The following is a 17,960-nucleotide window of genomic DNA, read 5'->3' as shown; positions in this document are numbered from 1 at the left end:
ATTGTTGTAATAAATCTTATTTATAAATTTGTCAAAAATATCATTTTCTTAAAGTATTGTAACTTTTTTTTCTTAAAGTACTTTCTTAAAGTACTGTAACTTTTTTTTTTCAATTGTCTATCATTAATAAAATTTGAATAAATATAAATTAAAAAGATCTAAAAAAAAAATAAATATGTGTTTTTTTAGACTATAAGATGTTAGAAAACTACACGTAGACATTTTTAGATCTGCAGTCTTCAAAAAAACAAACAGCGAAAGCTAATGTTTGCGTGCATGGTATATGCGTCGCAATCAGAAGATGCTTCGAGACAAGTAGTAGTTCACAACTTTATGTCCTTTTAATTTAGGGGATGTTTGGAAAAAAAAAATTATTACTTATTAGCTTGTTAGCTTATAAGTTATTAAGTTTGGCATAAAAAAAAAAAAAAAACATTAACCTTATGTAAAGATTTGCCACCGCTATAAACTATTTTTATCCAAACACATTTTTAGCTTATAGCGGTGTGTGGAAACGCTAACAAGCTACAATGTTGTTTTTACCAAAAACCCTCTAAGTTGATAAATATAAATAACAGCATCACAAGGTAGCACAAGACTTAATTAATAACCTTTAGCATAAACCAACAAATACATTACGTTGGCAACAGCCATTAATTAGCTCTCATAGAGCAACACACACTGAAATATTTACATGCAACACAATCACAATCAAATATCCTCAAGTCATTTTGCAAACACTACAAACCCACACACACACACGCACACTGCATTTATTTAATGGTCAAGTCTCGTGGTCAAACACACCAAAACCACAAAAAACTTCCCAAATAACTTAACTATATATATATATATAACAAGAGAGCAGAGCAGAGCATACATACACCTAGTACTGAACTAGGCATTCTTGATTCCCAGGCGCCATGGCTGCTTCACGGGGACCACCATCGACTTGGTCAACATCTTGTTCATCTTCAGTCAACATCTTCTCTGTAATGGAAATGGCCTCAAATATAATGGCCACGACTTCCTGGAACCTTTCTTCAGACAATGACACCTCAGCAAGAAGTCTCCATGCTTTTTCCTCAGAGGCCCCTTCATAGTCCTCCTTCCTCTTCAACACCATGTGTCCACTGATTTCCCACACCGCTGGATTCACCTGTGTATCCAGCAGCTCACCACTCACTTCCCCAAGAGCCTGCTTCTCAGCATAACACTGTTCATCCAATCCATTCCATTTCTCACATTAACTAATTAAACTTCAAACAATAACCACTATATAAAAGATTGTTTCTTTTTCTTTTTCCTCTTTTATAAAATTTTTTTTTTTTTTTACCTGAGGAAGGACAAAGATGCGTCTTCCAGAATCTGAAATGAGCACGTTGTAAGGTATATTGTTGTCTTGAAGACATATGCATGAATCAGCCACAGCATTTGATAAATCTTCAAGAGAACTTCCACTTCCTCCCTCATACACAAGACCTCTAACAGGATAGTTGAGAATCTCAGAAATTACAACACCACCATTGTCATTGCCATTGCCATTGCCATTGAAGTCTGTAATCTTTCTAGTGGGAGCTTTCTCAATTGGAAATGGCAGACCCAAGTAGTAAGCCTGGAAATGAAGGTGATTGATGGTAGCAAAAGCACCCAAGCTGTTGTAACCAAGACGAAAGTATTGACTTCCAGCCTCACGTGCCATGTACAGTGCAAGTAATAAGCTCTCATGGTCAATCCTTTGAGGTAGGCGCTCAAGAATTCGAGGTATCAGAAGCACATGCCCATATTCAATGGGGCTAACCTTTTGATTTCAAATGAATAAACATGTTTATTATATTAGATTGTTTGTATGAAGATCATACTATAACATAGAAGATGAAAAAAAAAGCATTCATCACATACATTAATGGCAACTACACTTGGTGAACCGTCCACATTAATTGGAGCATTTGGATGGAACTGGACTTCACCATCTTCGCTTGCTTCAAACTGAAATAGCACTTCCTCTTGTCCAACTTTGGTAAAGTTGAACTTGTTCTCATCAAAAGGCTGTAGCACCTTGTCAACTCGGAACTCAGTGGGCCGTTTCTTAAGGTGGCGACCTTCATTCAGCTGAGCCACAAAACCGAGTTCACCTGGAATCACCTGTAAACATTCATAAAATAGTATGGTTAAGGGAAAATTAGCATAACTTTTAGTTTTTTCAAAGACAAGAAACTGATGAATACCTTAGTGGCGCAAGCAGTAACATCATAGCGAAAAAGACCCCTCTCCATTCGTTCCTCCCACTGGAGTTTTACAGGAAACAATCTTAGTCTACAAATTATTAAAAACCCTAACTACAGAGATATGAGATATGGAAGTTTGGATATTACCTCTCCTAGAAGAAGGGAGTCCAAGAAGGCAAAAGGGGCCTCATTATTGTGGCATAAATCAACCTTGTTGGATTTTGGAAAAGCATACAAAGGTAGCTTAGCCCCTGTATTCAACCCCAGGATAAATTAGAATTAAAACAGAAACAATGTTTTAAACGTTCAAAACTACAAATCATAACGAAGTTTTGAAGAAAAATATTAAATAAGGACGCAATTGAAGGAATACCTGTTAGGCAACAGTTTCTGAGGCAATTACGGCCGCAACCACGGGCTGCGCCACCTTCCTCGACCCCCTCCTTCTGGTAGTTGGAAAGAATAGTAGGAACCCTCTTAATCCTCAACATGTTCTTCGATTGGTTGGTTGATTAAACGGATACGAGCGATGAAGAAAGCAGATCTTGAAAATTAAACGATAATAACAGGTATGGGATATATGCGTATAAGTCTAGACCTAATATACCCTAAGCTACGAGGAATAGGAAGGAGGATGAACCACCGCCGGCGAGGAAGAGAAGGTCGGATGGGCTACCGCCTTCGGAAGGCAAAGCGCCACGTCCGCCGTGCGTCGAAGGGTTGCTCTCAATAGTTATTGAACCCTTCCGCCGTACTGATCGGACATGAACGAGTGGCCGCGTTGCTCCGTGTATAGCCGTGATGTCTGCAACTTGTCGTTCCAGGGTTTTACCCCAACCCGTTCCTCTCTAGCAGGCAACCCCAAGGGTAGACTCTGTTTCTCCTAATTCGATGACGATTATCCGGCAGCAGTAGGTCAATCAGCAAAGGGGAAGAGGGTGATTTGTTTGAAACTTTGAATGAGATTGATGATGCGAATGAATGGTGGAAAAGTGGTTGGATTATATAGGTGGGATAAGATGAGCGGTTGGGTGAGATTTCATGGGTGTGGAGTGTCAACCGTGGACGTGTGGTTGTGGTTCAGCCGTCAGCCCGTGACCTCACCTGACCTGACCACTCCATTTGGCATTTAGGTTCGAGCGTCTCGGGGTTGGTTTTTTTTTTTTTTTTTCTTTATTTATTTATATATTAATTTCTTTAAATATATATATATTTTTATTCAAATTAAAATATTATATTTTGAAAGTTTATAAAACTGTCTTCCAACCCACTAGATCCAATGAATCTTTGATACCTTACTCCCTTATAAATCATAAACGAGAATATGAAAATGAGAATTAATAATGCTATCATTAGGATTGAAATCGACACATATATTAAAAAATCCAAAATCACTTCACAATGATAGAAATAGGAGGTTTGTGAGGGTATATGCTTGGTACTAATTAGTAACTATTAGAGGATTTTTTTTGTTGAGTATACTATGTATTTGAATTTAAGTATGTTTTTTTGTAGGTACTAGGTCGCTTGATAGTAGATTAAAATTTATTAAAATCATAACCTTATGTAACATTTGTAAAAGGCGGCAAAAAATTAGTTGTATGGCTAGTTGGAAATTATATGTATAAAAGTTACGAAAATTTAGTTTTTTAAAATAGTAGCTAATTTTTCACGAAAATAACAAATTTGCGCAGGGTTTATAGAACCTTATAAAGGTTAGTTGTAGAGGTTCACATAATATGATCCGATGTTGCTTACACAAAAGTTATGGAAGTTTTAGGTAGGTCTATGTCGTTTGCGAAAGTTAACACAAGTTACTTATAAGAGGTTCATATGGTATCCTTGGACATCAGATATACAAAACTTATGGAATTACTTAGGTGACTATAACTATCCATGCAAGCAAAAGGTGGTGTCAAGGAAGCGAGTTGTGCATATTGTGTTTCTACTCTGGAGAACGCCCACATTTTGAGGTTGTTGATTTGCCTTCATCTATGATTTAATAGGAAATAATGTGTTACATGTTTTTTTTTATGTAAGTGTGTTATGTGTGACTTATTTTATCTGGGTGTTCGTATGTGAGTGTCCTACCTTTTGAATGTTGAGGTTCTGATAATGGTGCAGTTAGATTGTCGTTTCTTTTGGAAGTCATTGGAAATTGTGGAGCTGGAGTTGTCGATATTGTTGACTGTTGTAGTAGGTTGTTGTCGTCTTCAACATAGGTTACTATGAACCAAATATTGTTGGTGGTGGAAGTTTTTGTCATTGTAATGCCATTTTTTTCACTAAACCTTTGCTTTCCTCAATAATTTATGACAATTTTTTCTTGTTGTTGTTAGGATCATCCTCATGTATCAACTTTTTCGAGGTTGTACCGGTTAATTTTTGGACAACATTGTCAGATAGGATTGCGGTTATTATGTCACTTGAGTTAGTAATTGTTCCCAGAAGTTAGTATATATGTGTGTTACTGACATGAGTTTGTATAAGTGGAATTTGGGTGTTGTTCTTAATTTAGACATAGACTTGCTTACAAAAAGGTTGGGGAGTTGGCTTTTCCATCCGATGGGCAGAAACAGTTGTTACCTCGTTTCATAGTTGCTTTTTTGCACGTGGGACAAATTATGTGCTATAAGGTGTCTTTAAACTTGAAATCAACTATTGATGCCTTTGTAATGAAGTTCTTTTCCTGGAAATATATATATTTGTATAATTTTATATTATCGGATGGTATGAATGTCATGTGTTAGGTATATCTGCAAATTATGTTGAATGTGACAGTAATAAAGAAGTTGTTTATGTCAAATAGTGATATGGGTGGCCAAAATAGAGTTACTGCTGACGTTGGATTTGCTTTGTGAGAACAAGATCGATGCGCAGGGACAAGGTTTGAGAACTCAAACCTTGAGTGAATGCTTAAGATCAATGTCTGTTTGCTAAAGATATTTCAAGTCTAGCCTGGAAAGACCAGTCAAGTCTTAGAATATTCAACAAATGATCAAGACGTTAAATGAAGAATGAGACAGTAAATGATCAAATTAAAGTTAATAAATGAAGAATAAGAAGAATGTTTAAATGAACTTAGTAAAGATGCCAAAAGTAAGTGAAAGATCCATAGTTTGACTTGAATTTAATGCTCCTTTAAATAGGAGTAAAGGTTACAATGAATTAACTACAATGTTTACATAGGACCGGACAAAAGAAATATTTCTGACATTCTGATTGTCCAAATAAGATAATAGACTAAGTCTTATGAAACGTTACATCAAAACAAGTACAAATACAATAAATACTTTAAGACAAAATAAGGTTCTTCCGAATCAGTGTTCATTCCGGACATGAGAGTCACTCCATAATGTCTTCAGTCTTCTCTTCACTTCTTTTCTGGTCCGAACTAAGTTTCAGACTACTCCTTCCTTATTGACTCCAGAACACTTACTCCGGAATTTTTGAGCTTCGGAATGTGGCATTGGCATTGCTAGAGGTTCACTTTCCGATTCCAACAATCTCCCCATAAGTGAACTTAGCAATCCAGCAAGCTTAGTTCATTTCTTCCTTAATGAAGGTGTATGCTCAGAATAACCATTCTCGGACCTCTATGTACCATGCCAACTGATTTACAAACTTTGCCTTGACATGCTCCGGAGCATCGGACTTGGATGCCTGGGATATGAACTTCTTCAAGGCCTTGGTCGAAACTAGATGTTTGTCAAGGACTCGGAAGCAGTCCTTCTTGTTTGATTTTCTTATGGTATAGACAAACCCTAAAACTGGTTCTTCAATAGGACCATCAGCAAGAACTTCGGCTTCCGGAAGAACGAAGTCAATTTTGGCAACAAATTGTTCCGTCCCATAGAGATGTGCAAGCTCATAATCACATTTGCAGAATTCTGCAATGTAATCCTTCAGAAAGCTTAGAGTGGCGTGGTATGCTCCCATACTTATATCATCCTTCTGATTTTCTCTGAAGTAGGCAGCTAAAGTGAGGATGTCATTTGGGTTCATGGATGGGAAGTCCGCATCAGTAATGGTCTGGGGAGTAGGCTTGTTTCGGAGGATGTGGAAACGGAAGAGGGGGCAGTTAAGCTCAAACTTCACAAGTATTTTTCTTTCGAAGCCTTCCACCTTGGTAATTCTTTTCCTTGACCTGAATTCCTTGAGAGGTTGAGTATGTTTGGAATAAAAGGTTTTGAGTCTCTCTCTTTCGATCCGAATAATCACCTGCGGATCGTCTGTGTAACATCCCAAAATTTAAGGCGAAAAAAAATCATTTTTCAATACATTATTATATAAAACCATCAGTATAAAAAAACATTCATATTAATATCTCTTGTCAAAACCAAAGTGTCAATAATCAAAAAATATTATCATAAAACCATATCAGAGTGTAATCCCAAAGATCTCATGTGCGGAAGACATAGTGTGATGCGTTGCGATCAAGCCGGCTCCTTTCCTTTGAAAACGAGTACCTGAAACCAAAATTGTAAACCGTACGCACAAAGCTTAGTGAGTTCCCCCATCATACCACATACCATACAACCACATAACATACATATATTGTCAGGCATATCTGGGTGCCCGACCTACCCCTTCGGTCCTCTCGACCGGATACTATCTAGTATATCTAGGAGCTGGCCTCCCCTTCGATCCTCTCGACCGGATATTGACCAGTATATCTGGGAGCCTGCCTCCCCTTCGGTCCTCTCGACCGGATACTGACTAGCATATCTGGGTGCTGGTCTCCCCTTCGGTCCTCTCGATCGGGTACTGGGGACTATTTCACCCCTACTACTACCACATAACACATATATCACATAATCTATCTAGCATGGCTGGGCATGACCGCCCCTTCGGCCCTATCGACCGATAATCTGGGGGACTATCTCCCCCTACTGTTACTAGCACATAGCTGATGGGTTTTAGCCATAAGAACTTTCCTATGTGCGCATGCAAAACCCTAATGCTTGGATCTAGGTTTTCTACTAAACATGCTTTTGAATCCAAGACTTCTAATGACTAATTAGGTTAAATAACAACATTGAAACAGATCTAGAATCATACCTTTAAGTTCCTTGTTGATCTTGAGGTCTTGGAGCTTCTAGAGTCACAAGTGTCACTCCTCTAATGGCTTACAAACACCAATAGCAATAAGAATGATTTAGGAGAGAGGAGAGGGGAGGAATTCGACCAGAGTTCTCTTGCTTTTTCAGAGGTGTCGAATTTCCTATGTCATGGGGTCTATTTATACTTGTAGACTCCTTAAGGGTTACAACCTAAACCCTAATTGGATAATCTTCTCTTAAGGCTATCCAAATCCATTCCATAGATAACTCTAATGGACGATTTTAGCTATCTTAAAGCCTCTAGAATCCGTCCATAGCTTATCCAAATGGATTTACAGTCTAAAGCTTAACTATCAAACAATTGACAGTTTATACCCCTTTATTCAATTAATCTCTTTAAGTCACCAAATTAATTCTAATTAATTCTATGACTTATATTAATCAAATAACAAATATATTATTCACATAATATATTAATAATATTTACTCTCTCTTAATAAATCATCCTATCAAGTTGCTATGATGAAGGCAACCCAAAAGGACCATGCACAACCAGATCAAATATTTGCCTAATATAGTTACAGCCTTAGACATTATTCCAACAGTCTCCCACTTGGATAAGTCTAGTAACTATACAAGTACAATTCGGTTTGCAATCATAGCTCTCAAAGACGCTGTCAACTCTGATCTAATCAATCTTGTCCTTTAGATAAGGGAACGTACAGTCCTCTGTTAGATATCATGCTGACAATCCTATGGAATGGTTAGTCATGCATTTAGGTTTCTCGATCTCTGATTTATTTGACATAGAACTTAATCGAACACATCAATTCAGTTCTGACCGGGCCCGGCACATAAGTCAAATCAAATCATCGAGCGGCCGAGATATCGCTTTTACCTTCTTAGATAAAAGTTACAGATAAACTTCGACTTATATGCATTTACTTATTCATTAACCAACTATACACAACAATACGTTTTATAACACCAAGTTACTGATGCGTTTTCGTATTATCAATGTACAATCAATTAACAAATAACAAACCATATATCTAGGTTTTAAGACTATATGATATTATCGTCTTGCGATCACTTTTTATATCGTATTCCATAAGGTGATTCCAGCAAGCGCGGGTTTATTCCAATGCTCAAAACTAGTTCATAAGCACTCATGAACGTTGCAACAATCCTTTGCTATGTCTAACACCATTTAGACAATCTACACACCAGTTCATGACAATCTTCTTTCATATCTACTCCCAACATATGACCGATTGTGGACTATTTGAATAATTCGATTATTCCTAATAACCTCAATTATTCTGGAAGTCAAAACATGCAAAGTGAAACAATAGCTTAAACAATTAACATAAGATAGTAACATTACTCATAAATAAAACTCCTTTTATTTAATCATCAAATGTCAATTACATTTATCTATTACACGTTTCTAATACTATCTAATCTATGCTAATATCATCCTTCAGCCCAATACTCCTAGCATGCTGCAAGTGCTTAACCCTACTCAGTCCCTTCGTAAGCGGATCTGCTGGGTTATCTTCTGATGATATCCTCTTAACTACGAGTTGTCCTTCTTCTACAAGATGTCTAATGAAGTGATACTTTATGTCGATATGTCTTGATCTACCATGATCCCTTGGTTCCTTGGTTAAGGCAACCGCACCTTCGTTATCACAGAAAATCTCCATGGGCTCTTTTATGGCAGGTACGACTCCAAGATCACCGATGAAGTTCTTTAGCCATATTGCCTCCTTCGACGCTTCGCTCGCTGCTATGTACTCTGATTCGCACGTTGAATCAGCTACGGTTTCCTGCTTGGAACTCTTCCATGTCACTGCTCCTCCATTTAGGGTAAAGACCCAGCCCGACTGCGAACGGTAGTTGTCCCTGTCGGTCTGAAAACTGGCGTCACTATACCCTCGCACCTTCAATTCATCACTCCCTCCGAGGACTAAGAACCATTCCTTCGTCCTCCGAAGGTACTTAAGGATGTTTTTCACCGCAATCCAATGTGCTTTGCCAGGATTCCCTTGATATCTGCTAACCATGCTCAAAGCGAAGGCTACATCAGGGCGAGTACAAGTCATAGCGTACATGATTGAGCCAACTGCGGAAGCGTATGGTACTCGGCTCATTTCTGCTATTTCAGCTTCGGTACTCGGACTTTGAGTCTTACTCAATTTGGCATTACTTTGTATCGGTAGTTCTCCCTTCTTTGAGTTTTCCATACTAAAGCGTTTTAGTACTTTCTCTAAGTAAGTATTCTGACTAAGTCCAATTAGTCTCTTACTTCTTTCTCTTACTATCCTTATTCCCAAAATGTAAGAAGCCTCTCCGAGGTCCTTCATAGCGAAGCACTTCCCGAGCCAGGACTTAACCTCCTGCAGAGTCGGGATGTCGTTTCTTATGAGTAATATGTCATCGACATATAGAACGAGGAAGCTTACTATACTCCCACTGGCTTTGACATATACACAAGATTCGTCTTCGCTTCGTACAAATCCAAACTCTTGGACTTTCTCATCGAAGCAAAGATTCCATCTGCGAGACGCTTGCTTAAGTCCATAAATGGACTTCTCAAGCTTACACACTCTATCCGGATGCTTCGGATCCACAAACCCCTCTGGCTGAGCCATGTAAACATCCTCAGCCAACTTTCCATTAAGGAAGGCGGTCTTGACATCCATTTGCCAAATCTCATAATCATGAAACGCGGAAATTGCTAGCATCACTCTAATAGATTTAATCTTCGCAACTGGTGAGAAGGTCTCATCATAGTCAACTCCGGGAGTTTGAGTAAAGCCCTTCGCGACCAATCGCGCTTTATATGTGTGTACGTTCCCATCCACGTCGGTCTTCTTCTTGAAGATCCATTTGCACCCAACTGTCTTGCGTCCGGGCACGTGATCAACCAAATTCCAAACTTGGTTATCATACATGGATTGGATCTCGCTATCCATTTGCCTCTTTCCACTTTACAGACTCCGGGCCTGCCATGACTTCCTTATAGCTATTAGGTTCATCCAGGTTTACTAGTGTACCATCACTAATATACGTGTCCCCTTCGGTAGTAATATGAAAGCCATAAAACTGGGGATGAACTCTAACTCTATCGGAACGTCTAAGAGGTAAGGATTCGTCAATCGGTTCAACCGGAGTTTCCTCCTCGGGTTGAACGCCAGCGGTAGAGGTTCCTTCATCTATCGATTCTTGAATCTCTTCAAGTTCGATTTGCCTCCCACTGTCTCCTTGGCTTATGAGTTCTCTCTCTCGGAAAACTCCTCTCCTCGCAACGAAGACAACATTGTCCTTCGGTCTATAGAAGAGATATCCAAAGGATGTCTGCGGGTAGCCGATGAAAATACATCGCTCACTTCGAGGTTCAAGCTTGTCGTGAGTATCTCGTCTTACGAAAGCCTCGCAACCCCAAACCTTGATATGTGCCAACGAGGGAGCTTTCCCTGTCCACATCTCGTGAGGTGTTTTGGCAACCTTCTTAGTAGGGACTTGGTTAAGGATATGGGCGGCAGTCTCTAAGGCATACCCCCAAAAAGAGATTGGTAGCGAAGAACGACTCATCATAGAGCGAACCATATCCAATAAGGTTCGATTACGCCTTTCTGCCACACCATTCAACTGCGGTGTCCTAGGAGGCGTCAATTGTGAAACTATTCCACACTCCTTGAGATAATCGTGGAATTCAAGACTTAGGTACTCTCCTCCTCGATCGGATCGAAGCATCTTGATTTTCCTGCCCAATTGATTCTCCACTTCATTCTTGAACTCTTTGAACTTTTCAAAGGTGTCTGACTTTTGCTTGATTAAGTAGATATACCCATATCTACTATAGTCATCGGTAAAAGTCACATAGAAGCGGTTCCCATCCTTCGTGGTTGATCTAAACGGTCCACACACATCGGTATGTATTAGGTCCAATAGATCCTCGCCCCTTTCACATGTACTCGTGAAGGGCGACTTAGTCATCTTTCCAAGCAAACAAGACTCGCATGTGTCATCTTCCCTAAGGTCGAATGACTCCAACATTCCATCCTTTTGGAGTTGGGCTATGCGTTTCTTGTTGACATGTCCAAGACGACAATGCCACAAGGATGCTTTATCCATACTAGTGGAAGAATCAATATTCAAAACATCATTTCCTAAGTTATCAACAATCATAACGGTTTCATATATTCCATTACATGGTATAGCTTCAAAGTAAAAGACACCATTTAGATAAGCCAAAATAGAACCATTCTCATTATTAAAAGAAAATCTAAATCCTTGTCTATATAAACCATGAAATGAAGTGATGTTTCTTGCCATTTCTGGCGAATAGCAACAATTGTTCAAATCTAAAACTAAACTATTCCTAATCACTAAGGAATACACTCCAATCTTGGTTACAGGCGACGATCTTCTGTTCCCCATGATTAGATTGATCCTTCCTTGCTCCACATCCCTACTTCTTCTTAGTCCCTGCACATTAGAACAAATGTGATAACCACAACCGGTATCAAGAACCCAAGAAATAGCATGATTAGAATCGTTAGATTTGATTGTATATATACCTGCGAAAGATGGCTTGATCTTTCCTTCTTTGATTGCTTGCAGGTAATCCGGGCAGCTTCTCTTCCAATGTCCTATCTTATGGCAGTGGTGGCACTCTGCCTCCTTCGGGTTAGAGCAGGGCTTAGCGGGATCAACTTTGGTCCCACTAGAAGAGGCACCATCTCGGGCTTTCACCTTGCGATAGTTCTTCGATGAAGCTTTCCTCTTCTTTCCCTTCCCTTGTCCAATAGCCAAGACAGGAGCAGCGGGCGGATTGGGAGTGGGTGTAACAGACTTGTCTTTGAAGTTGCTCTCAGCAACCCTCAAGAGACCTTGGAGCTTGCTTAGGGTGACCTCTTCTTTGTTCATGTGGTAGGGCATCCTAAATTGATTGTACATCGGAGGCAAAGAGTGAAGCACCATGTCGATCGCCAAGTCCTCACCGAAGTCAACATTTAACTTGTGAAGGCGGTCGACATACCTTTGCATCTTTTGCAAGTGCACGGTAAGAGATTCTCCATGACCCATCTTCGCGGAAATCATGTTAGTGAAAATCTCATACCTCTCTTGTCTCGCGTTTTGGTGGTACCTCTCCAATAAGTCTTGGTGCATCTCGTACGGGTACATGTCCTCGTAGGACTTTTGGAATTCGGAGTTCATGGTAGCGATCATGATGCAATGTACCTTCGTTGCATCTCGCTCATGAGTTTCAAAGGCGGTGATTTCGGCGGGAGTAGCAATTTCGGGGTTGATTTTCTCGAGCTTCTCATCGAGGACATACTCCTTATCCTCATAGCGAGCAATGGTGCGAATGTATCTTATCCATTCGCTAAAGTTCGTTCCATCGAAGGTGACCTTTTGGCAAAGGCTCATCAACGTGAAAGAACTAGCAGCAGCGTTGTTTGCGTTCGACATCTACAATTAGAAAAGGACAAAGATAGATTAGAATAAGAATCCCTAATTATCACCCAATAAGAAAATTAGGGCTAGGATCCAACAATAACATTTACATACTAGAAAAGGGATGCCGTAATCTAACATGCAAATAAATTGAAGGTAAGTGAATGACGATTCACTAATTCTCCATCACAAAACTTAAACTATTAGTCCTAAGTGTTTTTGAGAATTCCTAGGTTCGGATGAGATTCATTGAAACTATTCAATGGCATGTTTAAATCTCGATATGCCCCTCTCGTTTGTGACTGGGATGCCGAGGATCACAAAGCGGGTGTGAATTACCATGCAAATTCACATGGTGCCTTCATTGTAACAATCACCTATTCGATGTGCCGGTAAACCACACACGCTCCATCGAACTATGATAAACATTGAATCACCATTTGCCACCTTCGCTTAGAACCAATTAGTGTGCCGGTAAACCACACACGCTCCACTAACATCTTAGCAAGGTGCAAAGTGTAATTTCATGGGATTGCATCAATTCACTTTTCCTAAAGTAACTAGGATTGGGAAATTTTGGAAAAATATGTGTAGTTACTTTGTATTTCTTATTATACTTTTGATGAGAGAATGAGGTTGCCCTATCCTACCCGTTCGGCTAACGACCCTCCACCAATCAAGCAAGCGGTGGGTGTGAGTGTACACCCATTAAGCGCCATTTTATAGGCCGCAACCTTATACCCACCTTATAGATCGGCTTCGTGAATGAGGCCTACTAACGGTAAGACTAGCATTTAGTTATACATATATATATTATTCTAGTAATATCATATTAGTATAGGGTTGTATTTTAAAACTTTTAAAATCTAGGGTTTGAAATTTAAGTTGTCCAAATTAAAACTTTTAATCACAAAAGTAAATTTCCAAACATGAGGGTAGGTTTTAATCATTTAAAACATGGAGGATCAAATAACAAATAATTCCAATTAACATTTAAAATCCTAATTATCTATATTTGATTTATTCAAGATTTCTTTGAAAGATAATTACCAAAATAGTTAAATAATTAATGAATTATCATATAAGGAAATTAAATATTTAATTAGTTGATAAATATCCTTTTCTAGATCAAGATAATAGTCATATATATCATAAAATCGGATTTAGGTTGATCTATTATCATTAAGGTAAGTTTCCATAAGATAAACACAAAGAAATCCCGAATCTGGTCATTCCTGACGCCTGGACTCGCCGAGTCAGACCTACTCGCCGAGTCCACCTTGGGACTCGCCGAGTCAGTGACTCAGAAACCAAAAAATCGAATTTTGCAGGTTGGTTTCAGTTAATCAAGCAACAATTTACAGAAAACCAAGCTAGGCTCTGATACCACTGATGGGTTTTAGCCATAAGAACTTTCCTATGTGGGCATGCAAAACCCTAATGCTTGGATCTAGGTTTTCTACTAAACATGCTTTTGAATCCAAGACTTCTAATGACTAATTAGGTTAAATAACAACATTGAAACAGATCTAGAATCATACCTTTAAGTTCCTTGTTGATCTTGAGGTCTTGGAGCTTCTAGAGTCACAAGTGTCACTCCTCTAATGGCTTATAAACACCAATAGCAATAAGAATGATTTAAGAGAGAGGAGAGGGGAGGAATTCGACCAGAGTTCTCTTGCTTTTTCAGAGGTGTCGAATTTCCTATGTCATGGGGTCTATTTATACTTGTAGACTCCTTAAGGGTTACAACCTAAACCCTAATTGGATAATCTTCTCTTAAGGCTATCCAAATCCATTCCATAGATAACTCTAATGGACGATTTTAGCTATCTTAAAGCCTCTAGAATCCGTCCATAGCTTATCCAAATGGATTTACAGTCTAAAGCTTAACTATCAAACAATTGACAGTTTATACCCCTTTATTCAATTAATCTCTTTAAGTCACCAAATTAATTCTAATTAATTCTATGACTTATATTAATCAAATAACAAATATATTATTCATTATATTATTCACATAATATATTAATAATATTTACTCTCTCTTAATAAATCATCCTATCAAGTTGCTATGATGAAGGCAACCCAAAAGGACCATGCACAACCAGATCAAATACTTGCCTAATATAGTTACAGCCTTAGACACTATTCCAACAATAGCATCATATCATACTAGCACAATAACATATCACAGGTAGTAGCAACCCTAGATGAATATCACATAGACAATCATCTATCATACAACTCCTACTGGTGGACCGGCATTGTGGCCGTAGACCCACCGCTACTGGAAGGTAACTCACCTCACACTGCTGAATTCCCGAAGACACAATTCCACACTTGCTGAAGTCCCGCATACTCAACCCCAGCTGCTGGATGACAGATTCTCGATCTGTCAATATCAAAACATCACCCAATTAATAATTGGGTCCCACTACATAACCATAAACACTTACTTTGGATAATTACATTACCCTAAGCTTGGCTTATTCAAGCCTAAGGCCCAATTCGTAGGCCCAAAGTGAACTAGGAACCAAAGCCCAACACATGGCCCAATTTTCCAAATTGGGCCTAGGCCTATACATGGTCTTATTCTGAGGCCCAACATCATGTAATTATTAAGGCCCATCTATGGCCCATCTATGGCCCAATTTTCCAAATTGGGCCCAAGCCCCTTACATGGACCTTACCCTAAGCCCATTAAATTATTCTAGCTTAATTGTTTGCTCTTGGATGGTCCATTATTATCTCAATCATTTAGGCCAAATAGTGAAAGCGTATCAAAAGATTATGTGTCCCGTTTCTGTGTTGGTTGATGATATATATAAGATACAATTTGAGATCCTTTATTTTAGGACCTGATATACATGCCTTATCTCCAAATATAATACATATCCTAGTCTAATATACCCCCGCAGTCGAAACGGGAGGTGAGCAGATGTTGAGACTGGAACGGAAGTCATCAAATAAAACTCGAGGTTGTCCTTTAGTAAAAATATCAGCGATTTGATAACGAGACGATATATGATACACCCGAACCTGCCCGCGTTGAACCTTCTCCCAAACAAAATGTATGTCTAATTTTATGTGTTTCGTTCGCTGATGTTGGACTGGATTGGCTGTCAAATAAATTGCGCTAATGTTATCACAATAAACAATAGAGGCGCGAGAATGTGGGTGATTAAGCTCCAAAAGAAAATTTCGAATCCAACACAATTCTGCCACAACATTTGCCACACCACGGTACTCTGCCTCGGTACTAGATCGGGATAGAGTGGTTTGTCGCTTAGACGACCAAGATTCCCGAAGTAGAGCGTCGAGTGTCCGGGCAGCCGGCCCAATCGGCATCAGTGTAGGCTATTAGGGAAGTAACAGGAGACTTATGAATGGTGATACCGAATGAGATAGTCCCTTGAACATACCGTAGAATCCTCTTGAGTGCATGTAGATGTGATGCTCGAGGTGCATGCATATACATGCAGATTTGTTGCACGGCATATGTGAGATCGAGTCTCGTGAACGTTAAATATTGAAGTACCCCGGCCAAGCTTCGGTAAGAAGTTGGGTCATCAATAAGTGGACCATCATTAGCACTTATTTTTCCCGATGTATCAACCGGTGTGGCTACGGGCTTACAATTTGACATTCCTGCCCGTTTTAAGATTTCAGAGGCATATTTTTGTTGAGATAAATGCAAACCAAAGGTTGTTTTGGAGACAGCGATCCCAAGAAAAAAAACTTAGAGAACCGAGATCTTTCATAGCGAATTCATGAGAGAGTTGAGCCATCAACCGGTCACGAAGAGAATCGGTCGATGTAGTAAGGATAATGTCATCGACGTATAAAGTATGTAAGCTTTTTCCTGACCGTGATGATAAATAAATAGAGAGTGATCTGATGCACTATTTTTGAAACCCAAAGTTAGAACATAATCAGTGAACCTTTGGTACCAAGCCCTCGGTGCCTGTTTTAACCCGTAGAGGGACCGTTTAAGACGACATACGTGATCAGGAAAACGAGAGTCTCGGAACCCAACCGGCTGATGCATAAACACTGTTTCAGATAAATGACCGTGAAGGAAAGCATTCTTGACGTCGAGTTGGTGAATCGGCCAAGAATGAGAGACAACAATGCTAAGGACTGTTCGAATAGTAGCCGGTTTTACCACCGTGCTAAAAGTTTCACCACAATCAATTCCCACCTGTTGAGACCTGCCATCACAAACAAGACGGGCCTTATAGCGTTCAAGGGACCTGTCAGCATTAGTTTTATGTTTATATATCCACATACATCGAATTACATTCATATCGGGTCGACGAGGAACAAGTTCCCACGTCTTATTTTCAACAAGAGCATTAAATTCATCTATCATGGCAGACTTCCAAACGGGAGTTGAAAGGGCGTCAGATGGATTTTTAGGAAGAGGATAAAGGGTGGTAGCATGTAGGTTCATTGGAGCTTTAGGTTTGGAGGTACCGGTCCGACTTCAGGTTTGCATTGGGTGACGAGTAGGAGGTGGTAGTGTTAATGTGGGGACAGTTTGTGAGGGTTGTTGAGACTGTGAAAGGGGCTGATCAACAGGTTGGGAAGGGACTGTTGGTTGTTTGGAGCGACGTGAATAGGTGAGAATGGTAGGGGATCTATCGTGAGTTGTAGTTGTGGTATGAGATCGAGTTGGGTTATGGATAGGAGATGGAGAAGGGGTAATTGTAGTAGGAGGAAGTTGAGAGCACCATATAGGTGGGTGAGGGTCGGTGTGGAGGAATTGATAGGAAGAGGGTGATGGTTGTGGTTTTGAGAAAGGAAAGACAGTTTCATCAAAGACTATGTGACGGTAAATTATTATTTTGTTGGATGAGAGGTCTAAACATTTATACCCCCGATGGTTAGAAGGATACCCTAGAAAAACGCATGGGGAAGAACGGTTGGCAAGTTTGTGAATGGTGGGGGAGGGGTGAAGGGGAAAACATAGGCAACCAAAGGTACGTAGATGATTGTAAGTAGGATGACGTTTGTAGAGAAGATAGGTTGGAGTGGTGAAGTTCTTTGTTTTGGCAGGTAGAATGTTCAAAATATAAGTAGCCATTTCTAAGGCATGATGCCAAAAACAAGGTGGTACTGAGGAATGGGTAAGGAGAGTGCGTATGATATTGTTGATAGAGCGGATTTTGCGTTCCGTCTTACCATTTTGGGGGGA

The 17,960-nt window shown here is 39.5% G+C and overlaps 1 protein-coding gene across 1 annotated transcript; it reads right to left on the bottom strand.

Moving 5' to 3' along the window:
- Window positions 1–599: 599 nt before the first annotated feature.
- On the bottom strand, window positions 600–3,214 carry LOC111907963 (GDP-L-galactose phosphorylase 2). The gene is made up of 6 exons (XM_023903770.3): window positions 2,602–3,214; window positions 2,376–2,479; window positions 2,229–2,288; window positions 1,903–2,145; window positions 1,337–1,801; window positions 600–1,216 (listed from the first exon to the last, which is right to left on the bottom strand). The coding sequence occupies exons 1-6, from the start codon at window positions 2,717–2,719 to the stop codon at window positions 887–889; spliced, it is 1,320 nt and encodes a 439-aa protein (XP_023759538.1). The 5' UTR covers window positions 2,720–3,214; the 3' UTR covers window positions 600–886.
- Between the last annotated feature and the right edge of the window lie 14,746 nt (window positions 3,215–17,960).

This window comes from Lactuca sativa, chromosome 7, assembly GCF_002870075.4.
Source record: "Lactuca sativa cultivar Salinas chromosome 7, Lsat_Salinas_v11, whole genome shotgun sequence".
Classification (NCBI taxonomy): Eukaryota; Viridiplantae; Streptophyta; class Magnoliopsida; order Asterales; family Asteraceae; genus Lactuca; species Lactuca sativa.
The sequence above is the reverse complement of the archived record's forward strand: the minus strand, read 5'-3'. Positions and strand labels throughout refer to the sequence as shown.